General features: G+C 38.6%; 1 protein-coding gene across 3 annotated transcripts in view; it reads left to right on the top strand.

Annotated features, from left to right (window-relative positions):
- Positions 1–25,859, top strand: part of GRM1 (glutamate metabotropic receptor 1) — a 344,388-nt gene that overhangs the window by 108,334 nt on the left and 210,195 nt on the right. For all 3 annotated transcript variants that reach the window (XM_066373050.1, XM_066373052.1, XM_066373051.1), the window contains exon 2: positions 2,393–2,642. In XM_066373050.1, coding sequence (XP_066229147.1) covers positions 2,393–2,642 — 250 coding nt within the window. The remainder of the gene's footprint in view (positions 1–2,392; positions 2,643–25,859) is intronic.

Genomic DNA, 25,859 nt, shown 5'->3' with positions numbered 1-25,859 from the left:
TACTTTGTAAGACCGTAAAAGAAGGAGAGAAAGTTGCCCAGGGCCACATTTTGGCATGACATTATTTAGAGGTTGAACAGAAAACAAATATCTAGCCGAACACTGAGGGGCAGTGGGTGAGAGGTGAGGAAACCATGGGAGTGCTGAGTCCCAGAAACAAAGAGGATGAAGTGTTGCAAAGTGGTGTGGCCAACATCTGGATGCAACTGAGTGGTTGATAAAGATGAAGACAGACAACAAATCGTAAGATACGGCAATGGGAAAATTATTGGTGATTTTGACAGAGAAGAGTTAAACAAGAAAAGATTCTGAGGTGATGGAAATGAAGGTAATGGAGAAATTGAGAGATGATGAAGCAGACGAAGTAATCTAAACAACTATTATTGTAGTGAACAGTAGTGAACGAGGTAGTAAGTCAAGTGGAACTTGAAGGAGAAATTTATTTTATGAAAGAGAGGGGCAATTGCAGAAGAAAGTCCCTAAATAGACAAAAAGTGATGGGACTTAGTTCGTGAGAAGGAGTTGGCTCTATTTTAAAGCAGAAGCACCTCAAGTTTATAACAGGAGAGATGCTAGTGAGTCTGAGTGCCAATGAAGAAAGGTTCACAGATGCTGTGGTCTGTGACTGAATTAGTTTTTGTCTGATTGGTTCTGTGTTCTTGTTGAAATAGGCAATGAAGATCTCTTATGAAGGTCAGAGAAAGGCTTAGTTGTTTGGAGATTTGAAGAGAGAAATTAAGGATAAAATGACCGTGTAGAGACTATGGAAATCTATTGACAATGGAGATGTAGTATATTTTTTACACTATCGAGTGCCCATGTGTGATCATGAATTTTAAATAAAACCAGTCATCAAGGTCATGAGTTATTCCCCACCAGGTTTCGATGTAAACAGGGAATAGGTGAATGGCTGAGTTTAACTAGCATTCGGGTTTTGTCAAGAAAACAAGGGAGTTGGAGAATTTTCAAGGGAATGGGAATGAAGCTGAGCAATGAGATCTAAGTTGGGTTATGAGGTAAATGAGAGGGAGGATGGGAAAAAATAGGTAGGTACATGGATTTGAAGTTTCTGTGAAGTAGGATGAATGCCAGAGTATGGATATTAGAATATAGGAGCTGGACAGGTAAGGGATGAACAGACAACCACATTCAGAGATATTAGTGACATTTGTGATAAAGTCAAAAGGAAAAGTAGAAGGGTTATAAGAAATATCACTGGATGGAGGGATTTGAAAAATTGTGGGGACATAGGATTGAACCACCTACCTGGGTATCAAAACCCCCACTTATGGAATAGAGTAGAGCTATAGATGACACTCAGGTGGGGCTACAGTCAGCAGTGAAACAGAGATGAGGAACTGTTGCCATGTGATATTTGTTTTATTTAATGATTTCTATGAGTTCTTAGTTTTGTTTTGTTTTTTTTCTTTTTTGTATTTCTTTAAAGTTGGAAATAGGGAGGCAGTCAGACAGACTCCCGCATGCGCCCGACCAGGATCCACCTGGCACGCCCACCAGGGGGCGATGCTCTGCCCATCCGGGGCGTCGCTCTGCCGCAATCAGAGCCAGTCTAGTGCCTGAGGCAGAGGCCACAGAGCCATCCTCAGCGCCAGGGCAAACGCTGTTCCAATGGAGCCTTGGCTGCGGGAGGGGAAGAGAGAGACAGAGAGAAAGGAGAGGGGGAGGGGTGGAGAAGCAGATGGGCGCCTCTCCTGTGTGCCCTGGCCGGGAATCGAACCCAGGACTCCCACACGTCAGGCCGACGCTCTACCACTGAGCCTACCCGCCAGGGTCTGAGTTCTTAGTTTTTTAAAGTATATTTTATTATAAGAATAATATCAAAATAAAAATTAAAACGTAAGGCCAAATCTCCCATAACCCCTTCACTTCCTCGAGGGTGAGCCCTGTAGCTGTTTCTTGCCTGCTTATTCCAGCCCAACCCGATGTTCACCCGCTTTCCCTGCTCACACTTCATGGCAACGTGGCCGGGCTGGCTATCACCGTGAGTGTCTTCCCTTCCCCTGGAGGCCTGCCGAAGCCAGCCCTCGAATGCACAGGCCTTCTCGTTGTGCTGGTTGGCCTCCTTCCCCCATGTGCTGGCCTCTCCCACGTCCCTAAAACTCAGGAAAGCCACTATTAATCATGGCTGTAAAATAGGGCAGAGGTCTTTCATTTTGCAGAACTTGTTTCACTGCGGATGCCCTATTTTCAGATTTGATCGTTTGATTCCTCTTCTTGATCCATCCAGATCTTCCTTCAGTCCCAGCTATATTTAGAAATGATTTGGGGAGTCTGGCCTCTCCAAATAAAGACTCCCAGGAGTCTTTATTCCAGGTGGTGGGTGCCGCTGTTGCCAGGCTGTCCTGATCATCCGCTGATTGTTTCTGCACAGGGAATTATGGGGAGAGTGGAATGGACGCTTTCAAAGAGCTGGCTGCCCAGGAAGGCCTCTGCATCGCCCATTCGGACAAAATCTACAGCAACGCTGGGGAGAAGAGCTTCGACCGACTCCTGCGCAAGCTGCGGGAGCGGCTTCCCAAGGCCAGAGTGGTGGTCTGCTTCTGCGAGGGCATGACGGTCCGGGGCCTCCTGAGCGCCATGCGGCGCCTCGGCGTTGTGGGCGAGTTCTCACTCATCGGGAGGTAAGCCAGTGTCTCTCCTCCTCCCTCTTTGTCTCTTACACAAACACACACACACGCATACGCACGCACGCACACATACGTATATCTTCATACTTTATGAAGTATATCCACAGATACTGGTAAATGGGCTCAGCAGTAAATTTGGAAATATATATTAAAATTTAAAATGTAAAGGATTGGCTAAATGCAAATCAACATATAGAGCTGAACTTGGAACATGATAATACGATTTCTTATACTTATGGAACGGCTAATAATTAGCATGTGATTTCTGAAATTATGGGTGGTGTGTTCCAAAATGTCTTGCTCTTCTTTCTAGACCGTATATACCTGTGTGGGAATTGGTTTTCTGTATCACTATAGTTTTCCTAGTGGAGTTGACCTAACAAGTATCTTGTTAAATTTGCCCTCTTCTCATATTGCATAAAGAAGCTGTTAAATTTTTGTGAGGAACCTATTGAGTGTGCTTAAATGAAAGCCTTTACTCATCTTCTCTGTCACAATCACATTCCAGATCCCTTCTTCTCTTCTCCTCTCCTCTCTCCTCTTCTCTGCCAGCTACAGTACAATCGTCTCACCTGCTGAAGTACCTCCGTTTTCAAGGGAATGATAATACAGTGTTGCTGTGAGAGCTAAGCTGGGCTATGCAGCACATGAGAGGGAGGATGGAAAGAAAAATAGGGAGGGATGTGGATTTGAGGTTACTGTGAGGTAGAGTGAATGCTAGAGGATGGGTATTAGAATGTATGAGCTTGGCCCTGGCTGGTGGCTCAGTGGTTAGCACATCAGCCCCCGCATATGGACCTCCCAGGATATAGATTCCTGGTTAGGGCACACCGGAGAAGTGACCATCTGCCTCTTCCTTCCTTCCCTCTTCCCCTTCTCTCCCTCTTTCTCTCCCGAAGTCAGTGGCTTGATTGGTTTGAGCATGGCCCTTGGTGCTGAGGATACCCCTGTTGGAGCTCAGCAGCCTCAGTCACTAAAATAGCTTGGTACTCGAGCATCGGCCCCAGATGAAGTTGCCAGGTCAATCCCAGTTGGGGCATATCCAAGAGTCTACCTCACTATCTCCCCTCCTCTCACCTAAAAAATAAAAGAATATATGAGCTTGAAAGATAAGAAGGGGTAAATAGAGACTGGGATGTTTGATATCCATGTTCAGAGATATTAGTGACATTTGTGATAACAGAGTCAAAATTAGAAGTAGGTGGGTTACAGGAAATATCCTCTTCTCTAGGAAATTGGTACTAGTGGTGTGGACATCGTCACTGGACCTGTCCCTTCCATGGTAGTAACTGCAGTATACAGTGTGTCTGTAAAGTCATGGTGCACTTCTGACCGGTCACAGGAAAGCAACAAAAGACAATAGAAATGTGAAATCTGCACCAAATAAAAGGAAAACCCTCCCAGTTTCTGTAGGATGATGTGGCAGCATGTGCGCATGCACAGATGATGACGTAACACCGTGTATACAGCGGAGCAGCCCACGGCCATGCTAGTCGAGATCTGGACGGTACAGAGGAAAGTTCAGTGTGTTCTGTGGCTTGCTAAATTCGAATCCATGACTAAAGTGCAACGTGAATATCAGTGCGTTTATAACGAAGCACCACCATATAGGAATAACATTACTTGGTGGGTTAAGAAGTTGAAGGAAACCGGCAGTTTGGTAGAAAAACCCTGTTCTGGTAGGCCATCAGTCAGTGATGAGTCTGTAGAGGCTATATGGGTTAGTTACCTAAGGAGCCCTAAAAAATCTGTACATGAGCCCACATTGAACTGCACTGAATAGGTATGAAACTGGGAGAGTTTTCCTTTTATTTGGTGCAGATTTCACATTTCTATAGTCTTTTGTTGCTTTCCTGTGACCGGTCAAAAGTGCACCATGACTTTACGGACACACTGTAGTGAGACTAATCTCATCCTCAGGAACTAGAGGCACAGGACACTCCAAAGACTTTTAGAAGAAGGTAGGATAGAAATACAACTAAACAAATAAAGCAACAAAAATACTCTTTAGGTACGAGGAGGTATGGAATCAAGGTAAAAATATAATACAAGATTAAGAAAATCATTGAATTTGAGTAAAATTGTCATACTGCCACGAAGTGTCACTGTGTCAGCTTCAAAATGATGCAGTGTGCAAAGTCATTCAAAGAAGCAAGTCTCTTAAAAAGGACTATTTAAAGAAGGAACATTATTTCCTTAATGAGTGATGTAAGCAGCATTGTTAAAGTGTAACAAGAAATAAGGTTCTTAATATATGCACCAGGACAGATGGCTACAAATATTGTCTTTTAAATTGATTTTGTAAAATGACTGCTTTTGTGAAGGGTGCTTGTTTTTTAAAAAAATTCTCATGTTTACTATTTTCCAAAGCACAACAGCCTGTTTTGTAGAATTCATTCTCTTTAATATCCCTGAAGAGGCTATCTACCTGGGCCCTGGACATCTTGAACAGATGTGGCAAATATATGAGCTTTGGGGTATACAGACTGCCTAATTCTGAAATATAATTATACAGAGTGCTGCAGTGAGTAATTAGAGTAGAAAGAACTCATTTCACCATTATTATTTAAAAGCTGGACAAGGATGGTATTGTAAAAGTACCTTTCCTCTGACTAATGCAGCTGAGCTCATGCAAACATTCCCGAGTCTCACATGTGCGTGCTCGTAGAGAAGTCAGCTGTAGGTGATACCTACTCTTTTTCTCTGTCCCACCTCTGCTGGGCTGTGCCGACACATCCAGGAGACTATCAACACAATGAACGTCTGTGTTTCTGAGGACACTGCTCCCTACACCAACGGTTACTGCCAGTGATGTGTGTTGCCCCTGAGATGCCAAAGGCATGCTACACTCGGTGTTTCTCTGCCTTTCTGGGCTACATTCTGTGAGGGGCTGTTAGCGTGGGATTGGCTTTTACTCTCCTATCTTAGCGGAAATGGAAATATAGATTGATTTTTTTCCTGAAGTTATTTATGAGTTTGGGTTAATCAATTTACATTTACCTTGTTAAAACAAGGAGAGTTCATTGAATACAGTATTATTGTGTTAATCTGAGGTTATGGAATGGAGTCAGAAACCTTTGACTTTGGACAAATCAGCCTAGTATTCTCATCAAGTAAACTAACTAACCACAGTCAAATTAATAATCATGGAAAAGAACCATTCTTTCTTGGCTCTATGAAATTGCCCCTTTGGAGATGCTTCTTAGGATTGCGCTCAACATATCTATAATTATAATTTTAAATGACAATGATGTTGATTATGATGATGACATTTGTTGAGGATGTACTATATGCCAGGCACGGCTCTAAGCGCTTTTTTAATGCACTAAATGTTTCATTATTAAAGCAATATGATGAGATCGTGACTAATATTTTTCTTACTTTTTTTTTTTTCCTGAAGCTGGAAACGGGGAGAGACAGTCAGACAGACTCCCGCATGCGCACCAACGGGATCCACCCGGCACGCCCACCAGGGGCGAAGCTCTGCCCACCAGGGGACGATGCTCTGCCCCTCCGGGGCGTCGCTCTGCCGCGACCAGAGCCACTCTAGCGCCTGGGGCAGAGGCCAAGGAGCCATCCCCAGCGCCCGGGCCATTTTTGCTCCAATGGAGCCTCGGCTGCGGGAGGGGAAGAGAGAGACAGAGAGGAAGGAGGGGGAGGGGTGGAGAAGCAAATGGGCGCTTCTCCTAAGTGCCCTGGCTGGGAATCGAACCCGAGTCCCCCACACGCCAGGCCGACGCTCTACCGCTGAGCCAACCAGCCAGGGCCTATTTTTCTCACTTTGATGCACAGAGAAATAAAGAACTTTTCCAAAAGTACTGCAATTGGACTTCAGAATTCATGGTCTTAATCACCAAGTTATACTATGTGCTAAGTTTATTGTTTATTTAAGAGATATCATTACTCTCACATTAGAAGAGTTTGCTCTCTCTTCTAAAGAGTTATTTTATTGTTTAGATTCACCTTCTTTGGGAAAATCAATTGAATTATATTTGTGAGAAAATTATTTTACATTTCTAATTATTCTTTATTTCTTTGAACCCTTTTTTAATTTTTCTCCTAGTCATATATGTTTTATATGATATACTTCCATAAAGGACCATTATTTTAAAGCTCATTATTTTGCATTTTAACATTGGAATTCATAGTACCATTCTCTGTTTGCACGCCAGTCTACATTTCTGGAATTATATTTATATAGAAGCCAATTTGGAGTAAGGGGTTGATAGTTCTCTGAATCCACCTTATGATTATTAAAATTCTAATTGTTAATTTATGGACTTGTTTTAGTTTCTGTATCATTCTTTTATTTGAAGAAAGTGAAAGAGAGTGTAGTTTGGATACACGAACACATAGTAAAAGCTATCTTTTATTGAGGGTTTGGAATGCACAGGGCTGTTAATATATGACATATCTATCTTAACGACAACCCTGAAAGGCTAATTTGAAATGTAGAGAAGTAAAACAATTACCCCAAATCCCCAAGTTTAATAAGCAATGGAGATAAGATTCAAATTTAGTATACTATAACATCATATAGCTATGTAAATATCGTATTGTAACCTGCTCAACGATAAGAACCATGTTTTTTTTTTAATTTATTTATTAAATTTAATGCAGTGACATTGATAAATCAAGGTACATATGTTGAGAGAAAACATCTCTAGATTATTTTGACATTTGATTGTGCTGTATACCCCTCCCCCAAAGTTAAATTGTCTTCTGTCACCTTCTATCTGGTTTTCTTTGTGCCCCTCCCCTCCCCCAACCCCTCTCTCCTTCTTCACCCCATCCCCCCCACCCCCCACCCCCCACCCCTGTTGCCATCACATTCTTGTTCATGTCTCTGAGTCTCATTTTTATGTCCCTTCTATGTATGGATTCAAGTAGTTCTTAGTTTTTTTCTGATTTACTTATTTCACTCCGTATAATGTTATCAAGGTCCATCCATGTTATTGTAAAGGATCCGATGTCATCATTTCTTATGGCTGAGTAGTACTCCATAGTATATATGGACCAAAGCTTTTTAATCCACTCGTCCTCTGACGGACACTTGGGTTGTTTCCAGATCTTCGCTATTGTGAACAATGCTGCCACAACCATGTTTTATATATTTATTTTCCAGCATGCCTAGCACAGTGTGGTAAGGGTTGATGTTCTTCAATCAGCCTGTACCTCTAGAATTCATCTGTAAAAGTGAAATTAATATTTGCCTACCTCTCAGATTGTTGTATTAGTCTAATCACAAAATGCCTACTTGCCTCTTAAACCATAGCTTAGTGTCAGTGGTAAGTCCTTTGTGGCGACCTCTGCTCTCCTTAAAGACCATTTTCTCTGAGGGTGAGTCATTGCTTTTTGGCTTAAGTTCTGTGTCTAGTGTTGGCATCATCCTGGGTTTCTATTCTGGTTTCTTCATCTTGGGAAGCCCTTATTGTAGGTTTGCATTCTACCTTGTTAGGAGTCTTTGATTAAGTATACCAGATATAGCATATTTAATTATATATTTCCTAACCCTCCTTTTAAAAAAAAAAATTAAGACTACATCTTCTAATTTCTTTACTGTAGAAAATAAACATGACATAAACGTAATGATGTCAATAACATTCTATTTTATTCTCTCTCACTACTGCATCCTAACACATCAAATCATGTGTACATGGTGCCTACATTTGAAATACCTATTCCCTTATTGGCGTGTGCCATTTTATTTGTCATCCCTCCCAACTCTGTTATCTTCTTTCCCATTAGACACCTTTTCTGTTATCTGTTACTGAAGAGAAATTGCCCCTGGCATCTAAACCTTGGTCCACTGAAATTCTAACACCATGATTTTTGAGTGGAAACAAATGACAGTAAGCACACAGTTAAAAATGGTTGGAATGGAGTAATTGCTTTTACCTGGGGGAAAAGTCTACATTTTAATTTTAAACAAAGGAAATTCCTAGTTTTTACAATGTCATTTTTTGGGTTTTTTTCTTCCAGAGCCTTAACACATATTTGGAAAAGTGACCTCTTATCTTCTTGAAACATACGATGATATACCATGATGTCATGTTTCACACACTTATTTTTTTTAATGAAAAGGAATTATTTTTGATCCCATATTTTCATTATGAAAAAATGGGTAAATGTATCTAAAGTTTGCAACTTCCAGGCAGATTTGCAAAGGTTATGTACTACTAAGTCAATACAGAGTTTTAGTGAAGTGTGACATCCTCCAAAGTGGATTATTATCAAGAGGCTGCAAAACTGATGAGTATTTTATGATGTGTGATGGTCACAACTTACAGATACATAACCTGGTTTTCTCTGCATTTCCAAAGGCAAACAATATTTACTTACCTGCTGACAGTCCATTCCTTCCTTAAACACTCCTTCTCCAAAGGCAGATTCGTGAGAGCTTTTCGGAAGATTAGTGTTCGAAAAAGGTTAGGAGAAATGTGTGGCGGGGAAGGAGAGGGATTTAGTTAAGGTACCCTGGAGAATAAACATTATTTATAGGAGGTTGACAGGTATTTTGAGCATAGATCTTTGCCACAGACATGCTCAGGATTTCTATAACAGTTGGAGTGGCTAGGGTTGTATGAAATATTTTTGTATTTTTTTTAAAAAAATTGCACTTATTGGAGTGACATTGGTTAATAAAAGCATGTAGGTTTTAAGTGTACATTCTATATAATACATCTGTAACAGCTGGTTTGCATTAAATGTAGCCATGATTAACCTTTCTTTCATACCGATATCTACTTCCATGTTTCAGATAACCGACATCTGAAAACTGAGACTCTACTAACATAGTCTCTACTTGCCTTTTGGGCATTAAAGACACCGAGGGGAAAAGTGTCAGGTGCCTTCTGCATGAGTTCAATCTGGGTGAAAAGGAGATCATTACAATTTAGCCCAGTTTGGGTTTGAGACAGATTGAAGACAACAGGGAATTTGTCCTAATACGGTTTTATAGCTCCCATGACAAGCTATTCCCAACCAGCCCTGCACATCGGAAGCTGCAGGGAAAAACATTTACATTGCAGATGTTTGGATCTCACCTCAGGTCATCAATAGAATTTCTAGATGAGGGACTTTGGATCTTTATCTTCATCTTTTTCCTTTGAAGCACTGATGATGAGTCAAGTTTCAGAACCAGTAACGGGGATGCCTACATCAGTGCTGGGCGCTCAGGTGGTGTTCGCTCTGAATGAGTTGCTGGCAGGACGGATTTGAAAGGGAACATAAAATAAAAGCTTTAATACCTCTGTGGTTTATTTTTTCTTAATTATTTCTTGAAATTTAACTTCAAGGTTTTCTTTTAAAATAAAAATTCTTCTGAGATTAGCAAATAATAATAATAATAATAATAATAATAATAGCAATTAGAGCCGTAGTAGTCATAGTGATAAACACGATCTGCAACTCTGCTTTCTGTCTTCTCCTGAAGCCTCGGCGGGGCTATCTCCCTGCCCCCTGAACACGTAGTCCTGTCTCAGTTTTCAGACTCATCTAGATGAAAAATAAAGAAGCATTAAACATGTGACAGGTTTAACCCCAGCCATCTCCGAGTCTAGGGTTGCCCAGGGCTGACCAACCACTATGTCTTGCTAATTGCCAGAATTGGGGTCTGCAGGCTGCGTTGCTCCATAGCTGCTTACCTGCCTATATCAGAAACTTTGGGAGGTTCTAAAAAATTTCAGCCTGCTGAGCCTCACCTCCTTTAGATTCTACAATAATTAGATATTGGGATGGAACGAAGATTTTATACGTACTTTTAAATCAACCTTATTGAAATTCACCAATTTTAAGTATACAATTTGATGAGTTAGTTGCCTGACCAGGTGGTGGCACAGTGGATAGAGTTCGCACTGGGACGCGGAGGATTCAGGTTCAAAAACCCTGAAGTCGTCGGCTTGGGCACGGGCTCATCCAGCTTGAGTGCCGGGTTGCTGGCTTGAGCGTGGTATCATAGACATGACCCCATGGTTGCTGGCTTGAGTCCAAAGGTCGCTGGCTTGAAGCCCAAAGTCACTGGCTTGAACCCATGGTCACTGGCTCGAGTAAGGGGATCACTCATTCTGCTGTAGCCTCCTGGTCAAGGCATATATGAGAAAACAATCAATGAACAACTAAAGAGCCACAACAAAGAATTGATGCTTCTTATCTCTCTCCCTTCCCATCTGTCTGTCCTTGTCTGTCCCTCTCTCTGTTTCTCTCTCTATCTCTGCCACACACACACACACACACACACACACACACACACACACACAAAAGAATAATTTGATGAGTTTTGGTAACCAATTTTAAATACAGGGGGTCCTTGGGTTCTGACACAGTTTCATTCTATGATAGTGATGTAACCTGAATTTTGATGTAAATCAAAACACACTATAGCCTAAGTCTCTTAGCTATCCTAACACAATTGTAAAAGTATAATCTAGAACATAAAAACACAACTAAACTACAGAAGAAAGAGAAGGATATAAGTATACTGTACTTTACACTCTACTGTGTGTTCTTCCATCGCATGCCACCAAACTAGTTTGCCCACATCCGACACTAATGGCACAAGCTGACACACTCACGTCTCAATTCTTTAAAGTTTTTATGGGATTGAGCATCATAACCTTGAAGCATTGTATGTCAAGGTTGTCATAACTGAGGACCTGGTGTATATAATTTGATGAGTTTTGGCAACTATATAGTGATACAAGTACAGAAAAATTATGATATAGAAACATTTCCGTCACAGAATGTTCTCTAGTACCCTTTACAGCCATCCTCTGCCAACCCCTGGGCACAGGCAACCAGCGATTTGCTTTCTTTCATTATTACATTTTTGCCTTTTCTAAAATTTCATATATAGAGAATCACATAGAATGTAGTCCTTTATGTCTGACTTATTTTTTAAATTGGCAAAATGCCTTCAAGACACACCCATGCTGTTGTACGAATCAGTAGCCTCTGTATTGCTGACAGTATTCCATGGCATGGCTATGCTTCTGTTGGCTTAGCCGTTCTCTAACTGATGGACATTTGGGTTGTTTGCAGGTTTCTGGTTTTGACCATAATGAATATTTATGTAAACATCTTTGTATGGACACGCATTTAATTCTCTTTAAGAAATATCTAAAGATGAGAATGCAGGTCACACCCATACAAAGTTTATAAGCTAAATTTTATAAGAATTAGTGAGAAATTTATGAGAAATTTATAAGAAATATCTTCCAAAGTGTCTGTACAGATTTGCAGTTGCACCAGCAGTGTCTGCGAGTCCTCATTCCTCCACATCTCCACCAAAATAGTATTGATTGCTTTTTCGTATGTGCCTTTTTCAAAGTGTTAACTATATCCTGTGAAAGGTTGACAATTGCATTAATTTATTTTTTACTTTTAGCTATTCTGGTGGGTGTGTGGTAGCATCTCTTTGTGGTTTTAATTTGCATTTTCCTAATGACTAATAATGTTGAATATTTTTATGTACTTATTTGCCACTTTAATATATTTTTCTGGTGAAATCTCTTTTTACATATCTATGTCCATTTTTATTAACTTATCTTATTGTGAAGTAATAAAAGTTCTTTATAACTTCTGAACCCAAATGAGTTATAATATACAAGGGTGGGCAAAATCAGGTTAATAATAATAAATAATATAATTAATTAATAATAATATGAGAATGAACTCGGTTTTGTGTCCTCAACTGTAAACCTACATTTACTCACCCTGTATATGTATAGCATATATTTTGTCTTAGTATGTATCCCAAAATTTAATTTTGGGTATCTTAGTGTATATTCCCAGAAGTGGAGTTGCTGGATCATAAGGCAGTTCCATTTTTAATTTTTTGAGGAATCTCCATACTGCTTTCCACAGTGGCTGCACCAGTCTGCATTCCCACTAACAGTGCATGAGGGTTCCCTTTTCTCTACACCTCACCAACACTTGTTGAATTGATTTATTGATGACAGACATTCTGAGGGGTATGAGGTGATACCTTTGGTTTGCTGTTGACCAAAATGTCAGTATCTGGCTCATAACTCTATTATTTGTTGAATTGTCTATTTTTCCCTTTGACTCAGCTTTTGCTCCATATATTGATATTTTTGAATTTCTGTTGCTAGGAGTATATACAGGGTGAAGCAAAAGTAGGACTACAGTTGTTTATATGAAAAATAATAGAATTTGTAAAAGTAATCCAAGAATAAACTTTTTTGGGCACTCACAACTATAAACCTACTTTTGCCCCACCCTGTATTATGTGTTTATTAAAGTTATATCTTCCTGATGGATTGACTTTTTTATCAGTAAAAATGTTCTTTTTATATCAAAAGATTCTTTCTTTTTTTACTTTAAAGCTTACTTTTTTTTTATGACTACTGTTTCCATAATATAGTTTTTCCATCCTTTTACTTTGGACATATTTGTATCTTTGTATCTGAAATGTTTCCTCTAGAGAGCTTTTAGTTGAATATTGCTTTTTTAAAAATCTAGTCTTAGAATCTCTGAATTTTTATTGTATTTTTTTCACATTGATTATTGATATAAATGTGAAGTTGTAGTTACACTGGCATTCTATGTTTTATTTTCCACATATTTCATGTATTGTTTCTCTTTTTTTCTTTAATTATCTTTTTACATTATATTTTTAAAAATTTAGTGGTTGTTCTTGGAATTACTATATACAGTTGACCCTTGAATAAGAGGAGGGTTGGGGCATAGACCTCCCAAGTAGTTGAAAATTCACATATAACTACAGTCAGTGCTCTCTGCATATGTGGGTTCTCCATCATGGAGTTGACCCCTGGATGACACTGGATTGAACTGTACAGGTCAATTGCACTCTGGTCAGTTGAAAAAAAATCCACATGTAAGTGGACCTGTGCTGTTCAAATCCATGTTGTTGGGGGGTCAACCATATTTTTGATTTGTGTTTGGGAAGCATGGATGTGGATGGCCGATTTAAGTTATAGGTGGATTTTTGACTGTGAGAAGGGTTGGCTCTTCTAACCCTCACATTGTTTAAGAGTCAACTCTAATTTTCAATTCCAAAATGTCCTTTCCTGTCAATTCTTTCCTATTAATTCTATCTCTTTATTGATATTTTAGACATTGTTATTGCAGCTTGTTTTACTTCTTTAAGCATGGTTTCCTTAGCTTTTTGAAAATATTTATTCCAGATACCTCGAAGTTTTTGTTATAGTTGACATCTGGTGCATTTCCCAGGTAGTTTTTTTTTTGTTTGTTTTTTGTTTTTTGTTTTTTTTTTTTTTTGTTTTTTTTTTAACAGAGGCAGAGATAGACAGGGACAGACAGGAACGGAGAGAGATGAGAAGCATCAATCATCAGTTTCTCATTGCGCGTTGCGACTTCTTAGTTGTTCATTGATTGCTTTCTCACATGTGCCTTGACCGCGGGCCTTCAGCAGACTGAGTAACCCCCTGCTGGAGCCAGCGACCTTGGGTCTAAGCTGGTGAGCTCTTTGCTCAAGCCAGATGAGCCCGTGCTCAAGCTGGCGACCTCGGGGTCTCGAACCTGGGTCCTTCCGCATCCCAGTCCGATGCTCTATCCACTGCGCCACCACCTGGTCAGGCCCCAGGTAGTTTTTGTTGCCTGTTTTTCTTCCTTTTTTCCTCCCTTTCTCCCTTCCTTCTTCCCTTCCTCCTTCCCTCCCTCCCTCCCTTCCTTTTTTCATGCATGTGTTACAATTCTCTTTTTCTTTGAATATCTCACAAATTTTTATTGAAAATCTCACATTTTGAAGTAGCTTTGACTACCAATTTGTTTACCTATGGAGCTTGTTTTTGTTTTTATTTTTTAATTTTTTTTGTGGCTTGACGAGGCTATTCTAGTGAAATCTATTTTCCTCACAGTGAAGTATTTGGTTTTGCTCCTTGGAGGGTGCAGCCTTGGGTGTATGCATATGCACTCCAGAATGACAGTGGTTTAAACAGGGCTATATCAACTCTCTCTTTCCTTGACCTTTCTTCTAAGTTGCCTGCCTCATTTGTTATCACACTTAGCTATTAGTTTTCATTAATTACTGACCAATAGCCCTATTGTTTTATAAAATGCCTGGGGCATGCATTGTACATATTCTCATTCACTTAAATTTAGGCATGATAAATTTTTGAGACCAGTCTTTGGTTTGTTCTGACCTAGGGAGGTGAAAAAATTGAGAGAGTTAAAATAAATAACTAATTGTCATTAGCTGATATTCTCAAAGTGTTAACTATATCCTGGGAAACGTTGACAATTGCATTAAAGAGATTTATATTTTTTTCCCTAAGGTATTCATTCACAGACCTAGTACTAGTTATAGCCAATGTCAGATGTGTTCACATATTTGGGAGAATTTGGATCCTTGCATTTTATCTGACAGTCCTAAAGATGCATATGCTTTCTATATATATATATATATATATATATATATATATATTTTTTTTTTTTTTTTTTTTTTTCTGTATTTTTCTGAAGCTGGAAACAGGGAGAGACAGTAAGACAGACTCCCGCGTATGCCCGACCGGGATCCACCTGGCACGCCCACCAGGGGGCGACGCTCTGCCCACCAGGGGGCGATGCTCTGCCCCTCCGGGGCGTCGCTCTGTTGCAACAAGAGCCACTCTAGCGCCTGGGGCAGAGGCCAAGGAGCCATCCCCAGCGCCCGGGCCATCTTTGCTCCAGTGGAGCCTTGGCTGCGGGAGGGGAAGAGAGAGACAGAGAGGAAGGAGAGGGGGAGAGGTGGAGAAGCAGATGGGCGCTTCTCCTGTGTGCCCTGGCCGGGAATCGAACCCGGGACTTCTGCATGCCAGGCCGATGCTCTACCACTGAGCCAACCGGCCAGGGCCTGCTTTCTACATATTTTTAAGATAACATTGAAAGTTGTAAAAAAAAAGCATGCTCTGAACATTTCTTTTGGTAATGTTTGTGTTTTTCATAGTAGTAATTTCCCTCCTACACAGGTATATTTCCCAGAAATTACCATAGGCAATTTTTCAAAATGTAGGGATTCATAGAAACTCTACACAGTAACTAGGAGTATGACTGTTGGGCAGATAAAATATATTATGCTCACTTTGTTAAAGATGGTGCTGCCCACGTGGAGGCTGTTGCTCAGGTGATATTAATGTGTGTTGGGGGCGGACTGTGGGCAGGCAGGATCCTTGTATCCTGGGGCTTGGTTTTGGGATTAGCCTTTCCCACCCTTTTTGATGTGGGGTGGTACAATCCAATCATGCCTCAGAGAAGTGACTTTGTATTAGAGACGTCCCTGTTTTGTATATTGGATTAAGGGTTATGAATCTACACTATAAAATAGGGGCAGAACGGGAGCTTGCTCTCTGGGTTTCTGAGATTAGCATGAGAGAGCAGAGAGAGCAGAGCAGAGAGCAGAGAAAGGCCACGTGGAAGAGGCCAGGAGAAGCAGCCAAGATGGCGGAGTGTTGAGTGAGAGGCCAGTTTGTGCAGTTTGTGCAGGGGAAGGAAGGAGATGGGGAACAGAGGTGAATAAGTCTGGTGAGCTAGAAACCTTTGATTCTAGGAAACTCGGATAAGTCAGTAGCTTTGTGAGGGCTGAATGTGAGTGGGTTTTGGAGCCCAGTGTGTGTTTTTACTTGCCCGCCGGGTGCAAGCTAGGATTAAAGACAATGGCTCATCAGCTTTTGGCTCCGTTGTTTCTTTACCGACTGTCCGAATCCAATGCGAACCTGCATGGGCTAGGCTGCTGTGATGGTGGCCGTGGCCACTGGCTTTACAATGACCTAGAGGGCTCTGGGTTTGACATTCATCTCTATTGAAGATATAAACAGGTATATTTTCCCTTCCTTGCTTACCAAATGTAACACATTATATAGTTATTAAAATTCACTCTGGTCAGTGCCTCTGAGAATTGCAAACCCAGCTAAAAACTCAAGGGAGCTGAATTACAAAATTGTCTGAGTAACAAAGTACAAAAGAATATCTTGCATGCATGTTTTGCCAGCATCAAGTCAAACCCTAAAAGAGTATTAAATCAATCTACTGACTTTGGTCAGTGCATCTTATTGAAAAAATTATGTTGATATATAAAATCACTTAATGAAGCTGGCTTACAGTTTTAAAAAGATACTCTTGAGTTTATTAAATATGTTTCAGGTTACTATAATAAAGGCACTTTTATTTGTATTCCCAAGGCTTTGTGTCTTGAGTTTTCTGTGAAGAGGAAAAGATGTTTGGTGAGCCTGACTTTCCAGAGGAAGACTTATGAAATGCAAATAGTTTTCATCTAGCCAGGATCCTGTTATCTCAAGGTTCAACTTAAAGAGAATCTGCTTCTAAACTCACTCACTTTGATGTTGCCTAATTAGGTTCTTGGTTTTTTTTGTGTGTGTGTGTCTGTTTTGTTTTGTTTTTTTGCCACATGAGCCCTTCCATAAAGGCAGATCATATGACATTTGGCTTCTCTAGAACAAGCCAGGAAGAGGGAAAGAGAGAGAGAAAGAGAGAGCGAAAGAGAAGTGTCATGTTTTTATTGCAATCTAGTCATGGAAGTGATAGCCCATTACTTTTGTCATAACCTGTTCATTACAAGCTCATAACTAGGTCCAGTGACTTGAAGGAAGAGGAATGCACAAGAGATTAAATACCAAATGCAGAAAGATTTTAAAGGTTGTCTATTACAGAAGTATAAACAGAAGTACCAATACTTGCATTTGTAATTTACTTTTTAAAAATAAGAGTTTGGCTTGTAGTCATTTAATGGTCTTGGTTTTAAAACGACTATGCTACTAAGGTTAAAGCAGGAATCACAGTGAAGCTTTTGCAGTGACAGCATTAAAGGACATTAATAACCTCTGCTAGAGTTATCACTTGAGTTTTCTGAGATTTTTAGCAGATGCTTATTGTAATCTCTACTTTTCTCTAATGTCATTCATTTAAAAAGCTTTAGAAAAGACTGTCACAATTTTTGGAACTATACCTATATAGGTGATGTTTCTTGGTTTGATTTATTAAATTATCCATAGAACCTTAAGGAGCAGTATATTAAAAACAGAAACATTTTACTTTGTAGAAGTTGGTATGACTTTGTAGGTTTTCCTTCAAAATGGTAAATAATAAAACTTAATACCATGCAATACACATAAATACAAATGCAGACTCTCTCTCATAAATCCAAAATACCTTCCTCTGGCTTATTGAGATTTTTTAAAATATCGCAAACTGTGGTTTATGAATCTTTATTTGAAAACTTTATTTTATTTAAATATTTAATTAAGGAAACTAATACATGAATGATTTATCCTCCTAGTGGGGTAAGAAGGTCTAATGTCTTCTCTAATGACAATATGAATTATATTGGGGTTTAAAAATATACTGTTAGCTTGACCAGTGGTGGCACAATGGATAGAGCATGGACCCGGAATGGTGAGGTTCTGGGTTTGAAATTCCAAGGTCACCAGCTTGACTGTGGACTCCTCAGCCAAGGTTTCTGGCTTAAGCAAAGAATTACTGGGTTGGCTTGAGCCTCCTGGTCAAGACACATATGAAATCAATCAATGAACTAAATAAAGCAACTATAAGTTGATGCTGCTCATCTCTCTCTCTCCCCTTATGTTTCTCTCTCTCTCTCTAAAAAATATACTGTTATATTTAACAGAACATGCTGTAACTCCTGGTTTATGTACACATATATAGTAGCTTCCCTATCAACTAGGATGAGAAAGTCAGCACTAGAGACTCAGAGATCCTGAATTTTTGGTTTAGATCACTTGGATCTATATCTTCTAGAATCAACAGCTCAAAAATATTTAAAAGAAAAAAATTTGCATGTTTTCCTTCAAGGTAAATTTAATATTATGGCTCTTTCATGTTTTTTGAGCTACAAGGAAATAGAATATATTATATACCAAAATAATTAGTTGATTTAGTAAATTTTTAGAAAAGGCAATTAAATCTTTTAACAAATTTATTTTTCTAAATTGACCAGTAAGTTACATCAAATAGTTACTCTAATAGAGGCCTGACCTGTGTTGGAGCTGTGGGTAAAGTGTTGACCTGGAATGCTAAGGTCTCCAGTTAAAATCCCTGGGCTTGCCTGGTCAAGGCCCATATGTTGATGTTTCCTGCTCCTCCCCACCTTCTCACTGTCTCTCTCTCCTCTCTAAAATGAATAAGTAAAATCTTAAAGTAAAAAAGATATGAGATCATTTAAGATGAATTACTCTAATAAAATAGTTTTTGACTAGCAGGTGACCATGAGTCAGAAATACTTGAATTCTAACCTCAACTTCCTCATTCATTGCTAAGAGATCTTGAATAAGTTCTGTAACCTTTCTATAAAGTAACACCAATACTAGTAACCACCAACAGGGCCATTGCAACCTTGAATGGAGATAATGGAGTTTAAATGCTTAACAGAATTTTCCTGTATGGCATTAAACCAATTCATGTTAGCTGTAAATTTTAGTCACATTACTAAATGACCTCAGTCTCAGCTTTCCTTTCTTCTTGAAGCATTAGGTATTTGGCCTCAAGTCTGTATGTTAATTTTCAAATGCAGCACCGGGAAAGGAAGCAACCAAGTAAGTGAGCTGCTCTGTCTGCCCTGTAGATCATAGTTCCAAGACATGACTTTTAAATCCCGACCAGTAGAGTATCAAGAACTGACGTGTATTCCTGCTGTGACTTTTTCTGACAACTCACAGCAAGCTAGAATAGAGTAGAATAGAATAGAATAAAACAGAACAGAACAGAATAGAAGACACTAAATTACTTTCTAATCTTAAAAATTTTAGATTCTCTTCATTCTCTTTCTACTTGACATGTTCTGAAAATAGTTTAAACAAGTTAAATTTCATATCCTTCCTCTAGGATACTAATAAAATGTGTACTTAAAAAAATCTGGTTCTCTTTTATTTTCTATGAAACTTAATGAGTAATATTCCAAAATTTCTGTTTCAGAATTTCTGTAACATATTAAAATTTAATTTTGACACATTTGCAACTATTCTAAACTGGTTAACTACTGAATGATATTTTAATAAAATTAATTTTATTACTTTATCAGTTATTATTACTTATACTGTATCTTTGTCCTCACTGAAATTTTTTCACTGATACATTCATTAAATGAATTTAAACATTATTAAATATTTTTTTTGAAATTTCAGCTTGACCATTTTTTTTTTTTTGTATTTTTCTGAAGTTGGAAATGGGGAGGCAGTCAGACACACTCCTGCATGCGCCTGACCAGGATCCACCCGGCACACCCACCAGGGGCGATGCTCTGCCCATCTGGGGCATTGCTCTGTTGCAACCAGAGCCATTCTAGTGCCTGAGGCAGAGGCTATGGAGCCATCCTCAGTGCCCGGGCCAACTTTTTGCTCCAGTGGAGCCTTGGCTGTGGGAGGGGAAGAGAGAGACAGAGAGGAAGGAGAGGGGGAGGGGTGGAGAAGCAGATGAGCGCTTCTCCTGTGTGCCCTGGCTGGGAATTGAACCCGGGACTCCTGCATGCCAGGCCGACGCTGTACCACTGAGCCAACTGGCCAGGGTTCAGTTTGACTATTTTTAATCCTTGTCATAAAAATATATTTTAAATCAGAGTTGTAACCAAGAAGAATGAGTGTGAAAGACCACATTTTCATGGTCATATAAGTATTATTCCTTACAAGTCTATAGGTAATAATTTATTGTCAATGCAGGCCTACAGAATTCTTTCCTTTTGATATTATTTTTATAAACTTTACTTTTTAGAACCATTTTTACTGATTTTAGAACAGATTTGCAGAAAGATTGAAAATAGTATGAATATTTCCCACTACTCAGCACTTGATTTCCCTTATTAATAGCTCACATTTTGTTAAAATTCATGAATAAATATTGATACATTACTATTAACCAAAGTTTATACTTTATTTCTACGTTTCAAGTTTTTGCCTAATGTCCATTTTCTGTTCTAGGATACACAGTGCATTTAGCTGTCATGCCTCCTTAGGCTCTGCTTGGCTGTGACAGTTTCTCAGATTTTCCTTGTATGTGACGACCTTGGCAGTTTTGAGGAGTGCCGGTAGGGTATTTTGAAGAATGTTATTCAATCAGGATTTGTCTGATGCTTTGACTGGAGTTACACGTTTTGGGGAGTATGACCACAGAGGTCAAGTACCCTTCTCGTTGTATTATATCAAGGGTAAATACTATCAACATGATTAACCATTGTTGTTATTGATATTGATTATCTACTTTTTGTGTATTTAAAAAATGATTTTCTGTTTTCATGGTCACTCTTGTTTGGATACCAAATATCTCTGCAGACAATGTGTTAGTGTATTCAAGTGTGGGACTATCTGCTTGCTGCTTCATTAAACACATCACTTGCTGGCGCGGCTCAAGGTGAGGCTGAGTAAGAGGCAACCCTGTGGTTTTAATTCAGTGCCCTTAGTCCACGCAAGGAAGGAGTCTCATCTGGGATGCAGGCATAAGAATGAAAGTGGGGTTTATATAATACTTTGGAAAACGGTTTTTATAGGAAATAGACATGTCCAGGAAGTAGAGTATCAGACTACAAACCATTGAAGAGTTATAGTCATATGACTGGGAGAATAGAGTGTGTTGAAGGAAATAGAATAAGCACTCTCATTTGTATATTTACCTTTAGGACTAACCCTGCTATCAAAATCTGGACCTAAGGCAGCCAGACTAATTTCAGATCTCACTGCCAGAAAGGCACTAGCTGCCCGAGGCAGAACAAGGTTTGGCTGGGCTTGCCGAGAGGTGACCTTGGCAATACCAGCTAAGCATACGGAGAAGGAATGAGCTTGGTTTAATACAGTGAGAATAGATCGAACATTCTGCTTGTTTATTTACGTGAGAGTAAATTGAAGGACAAGGTGCCCATTGTTTAAATTGTACAGAGTTCTTGCACGCCCAGAATTAGATCTCAAAATCCTCAATTTTCCTATTTTCTATTTCTTTACCTTTCAAGAATTTTTCTAAACCTTTACCTTTCAAGAATTTTTCTAAAATGTAAATAAAAGGTTATTTACATTTTGCATTATTTCTTTACATCATATTTATTTTATTGAGATATTCTACTTTAACTGTTTTTTTCATGGTTTTTTTGTTTTTACATTATAGGACAATTTTGTAAACACACACTTCCTTAGTGTTTGTTACTGCTTATATCAAGCACCGGATTTTCTAATTACACATTAGTTTCTTTTCATTGACAACAAAAAGGTAAAACTAAACTTTTGTCTATTTACACTGATTATGCAGAAGAAAAAAGTCTTCATTGATCTTAGATCATAGACTATACTTAGGAATTATTATTTTTAAAAACAATAAATATATATATTTAATATATTTATATGTTTGCTTTTACTGTAGCATCCCAGTATCATGAATTTAAAGTTTATTAAAATTAGTTTTCTTTATAGGATCTTTACTGGCTTTTTATGTTTTGGTTTTTTGACAGAGACAGAGAGAGGGACAGACAGACAGGAAGGGAGATAGATGAGAAGCATCAAGTCTTCGTTGTGGCACCTTAATTGTTCACTGATTGCTTTCTCATATGTGTCTTGACTGTAGTGGGGGTCTACAGCAGAACTAGTGACCCCTTTCTCAAACCAGCAGCCTTGGGCTTAAGCCAGCAACCTTGGGTTTCATGCCAGCAACCTTTGGGATCAAGCCAGTGACCATGGGGTCATGTCTATGATCCCACACTCAAGCCAGTGACCCCGCACTCCAGCTGGTGAGCCTGTGCTCAAGATGAAGAGTCTGCAGCCAGCCAGTGACCTTGGAGTTTTGAACCTGGGTCCTCTGCATCTCAGTCCGACACTCTATCCATTGCACCACACCCTGGTCAGGCTAGCTTTTTATGGTTTGTTCTTTCTATCCCATAGCTTGGTGGGTTTTTTAACACAGTGAAATTTAGCTATAGAATGAACTGAAAAAAAAATACTACTCTCCTAATATGTGACCTGAAGCAAAATTAACTCCTGAGTCAGAACTCACTTTCAATGAAAATTTTTAAAAAGTAAACCTGATTAGCTCTAGTTATAATGGCAGAATATGTATAATCTTGGTCTAACAAAAATAACTTCAACATGATAGCATGCTTAAAACCCATAGGTTATGAAATATAAAATTATAACAAAACATCTGCTGAGGATCAAGTCAAGGAGAGAATTTCAATATTTTCACTGCCTATCAGCTGAAGCTAATTTGCACTAACACACCTCAGGTCCACAAATAGACGTGTAGTGCACATGGCTAACAAATGCATGTCAGTGAGAGATTGCAGTGAATACAAAATGATCTTAGAAGGAGGTGAAGAAACTTGAAATGTACCCACATCACTTGCCACCTCTTAAACACAGAGCAATTCCCACAAACTCTCCAAAGAGTAATGGTGAGCAATGGAGTGTCTGAGACACTGAATAATGAAGGCTTCACGAGAGCTTCAGGTAGCTAAACAAAATATGTTTTATTTTCTACTCCTAAGTTATGAACATGGTCAAGATCAAGAAGAAAATGCAAAATAATTATTTTTAAGTAAGAAAAGGAAAGAGAGAATAGAAGTGTATATCCCTAACTCATCACTGTGTAGAATACAGGTTCACTTAGTCATGATTACCATTGTATTTCCAAGATATCTGTAGCATGTATGGAATAATCACTTCATATATATTTTTTCACTGACTTCTGATGGGAAAATAGTGGTATAAATTGAAATAACAGAGGAATATTAGAAATTCATAGATTGACTCAAAATATCATTATAGTTCAAACTATCAGTTTTTCCCTTCTCCCAAACGACTTTATTAGCAAGCAGAGTAGTTTGTCTCCTTGTCCTTTTTGTGTCAGATGTGCTCTGGACTAAATGTCTGACTCTAGTAGCAGGTGAAAAAAGGAAGTGAATAAATACTGGATCAGGATGATTGACAGTGATAATCAGTTGTAATCATTTTGAGAAGCTATTTATTAAATAAAAGTGGAAGAAAAATATAGTTAATAAGAGTAAATAAAAGATTGTTTTTAGAACATAATAGTTGAATTATAGATAAATACAATAAACAAAGAGATCATTTAAAAGGAAAAGTTATTGAAAAAGGGTAGGTGTTTTAGTCATAAAAAGTTGAGAAAATGTGTATCAGACATTTCTATAACTTATCCAAAAAGTTCTCATTTTATGGAAAGTAAACTGATAGTACATAAGAAAAATTATCGATCTACTTTATTATAGTGAACTTTAACCTTTAACTCACATTTCATTTTCACAGGATGTACTTTAAAAATTCTTTTGTGGTAAACCATCAAGTGTTACAACCTAGGGTTTGAAAACACTTATTTCATTAATAAGCAGAAAAGACAAGAGGCTTGATTGCTAGAATGATATTTTCCCTCTAGGAAATTGTTCCTTTTTGAAATATGTTTTCTAGAGTTTTCTTTAGTAGAATTTCCAAACAACAGGTGGATGAAACTTTTCTTATTTGAATTCATCTTGATTGCAAGAAATTACCTAATTTCATCCTTCAGTTCTCCCTAAGCCAGTTACAGCTGTACATGCAACATTATTAGAATTGAAAATATAGTTGAAAAAAATCATTCATTTGCATGTCCTATTGGAAAAGCAGGCACAACTCTAATGGTAAGGATTACTTGCCCTTTCTTCTTGCTCTTTCAAGAAAATACTTTGCAAAACTCTATATAACTGTGCTATAAACTTTTGGATATTAGCTCATCCATGTAGGATTCATTCTCAGAAAACCTTTTTTTAGCTTTGCTAATTGGAGTACCCACTTTTAGCATCACAGATTTGCATGTAAGTTTTTGTTTTTTTTTTTTGGAACCAAAGTGAGACATGGTGGCTGACAATAAAAAACAAGTGATACATGCTGAGATTAAATCAATAAAATAGTCCACTCTAATGCTTTCTTTGAAGAAAGTAACTAACCAGGGACCAACTATCTTAGTCAAACTGGGTATCAGTATTTCCTCATAAAAATTGGTAATAAGAATATTTTTTCCTATTTAATTAGAGTATGAATGAGTTCAGTTACTACAACAAAAATGTAACTAACAACGTGGGGGTAGCACTTCAGGTCTACAAGGGCAGCTCTACTCTATATGGTTTTCAAGAGGTTCAAGATCCTTCCCATCATTGCTCTGTCGTTCCCTCAGATGTGCTCATCTGCAAGGTTCAAGAGGGCTCACTATACCATCTATGTCCAGTCTGGGGAAGAGAAATGGAGACAAGTAAAAACGTTTTTCTTTTAAAAGGAGGACATGGAAATCTACACATCCATCACTTTCATCATATCTGATTGACAAGAACTTTGTTAGAATGCCATAGTTAAGTTCAGGAGAGATTGAGAGGTTTGTTCTTTCTTTTGGATGGGCGTGTGTCCAACTAGGAACTCATTATGCAAGGAGGAAAGAATGGTTTTCAGGAGACAACCATCATTTTCTGTTCCACTTCTCACTCTTAGGGGTTCATTGAGGGTCCAATAAAGTGATGGATGGAGAGGATATGAATATTAACTGATAAAACAGTAAAAATAGTAGTTAACTGATCTTGAAATCAGTTGCTAAGACCTGGATTGGAATATAGCTAAAAGACTTTAAGTAAATCTTTGAATTGTTCTTTGTATCTTCCTTAAAAAATCCTCATCTCAAATGTTTATGCCTAAGGTGATTGCGTGGTGTTATTTTCTTTAATTTGGATAATTTTCTTTCCTTAGTCAATCTCTTTTCTTAGTCTGACTCTTGTTGGCAGTTCTAGTTATTACCCTCATACCTGTCTCTTGCTTATGGCATAAATATTGTACATTTTGGTGAGTTCTTTTTGTGGTGTCTGTACAACTACGAACGAAGTTGAAAGTGGAAGAGTATACCTCAGGAAGTATGGCAACAATCAGGCCATCGAGTCTGTAAGTCACAGCTGGAGTGGGCAATTAAATAGGTCTCCTCCCCACTGAGAACCCGGAGGCATTGTAAAATGTAGGACCTGGAGGAACGGGGCTGGATTTAGCCAGGAATTCAGTATTAAAATGGGTCACCTCAGACTTACAATAACACTTTTCAAATGATAAAGTTTAATAGGATTACCATAAATTTTGGGTTCATCCTATGCACTTAACTTCTACCTATCTCATTTTAAATTAGTTTGAAAGAGACAGAGAGGGAGACAATTATAATCACACAACCTTTGAATCAGAAGGAAAATAAAGGTCATTTTATTCAACT

This window comes from Saccopteryx leptura, chromosome 3 (assembly GCF_036850995.1).
Source record: "Saccopteryx leptura isolate mSacLep1 chromosome 3, mSacLep1_pri_phased_curated, whole genome shotgun sequence".
Lineage (NCBI taxonomy): Eukaryota > Metazoa > Chordata > Mammalia > Chiroptera > Emballonuridae > Saccopteryx > Saccopteryx leptura.
Note: the sequence above shows the minus strand (reverse complement) of the source record. Positions and strands in the feature narration are given on the sequence as shown.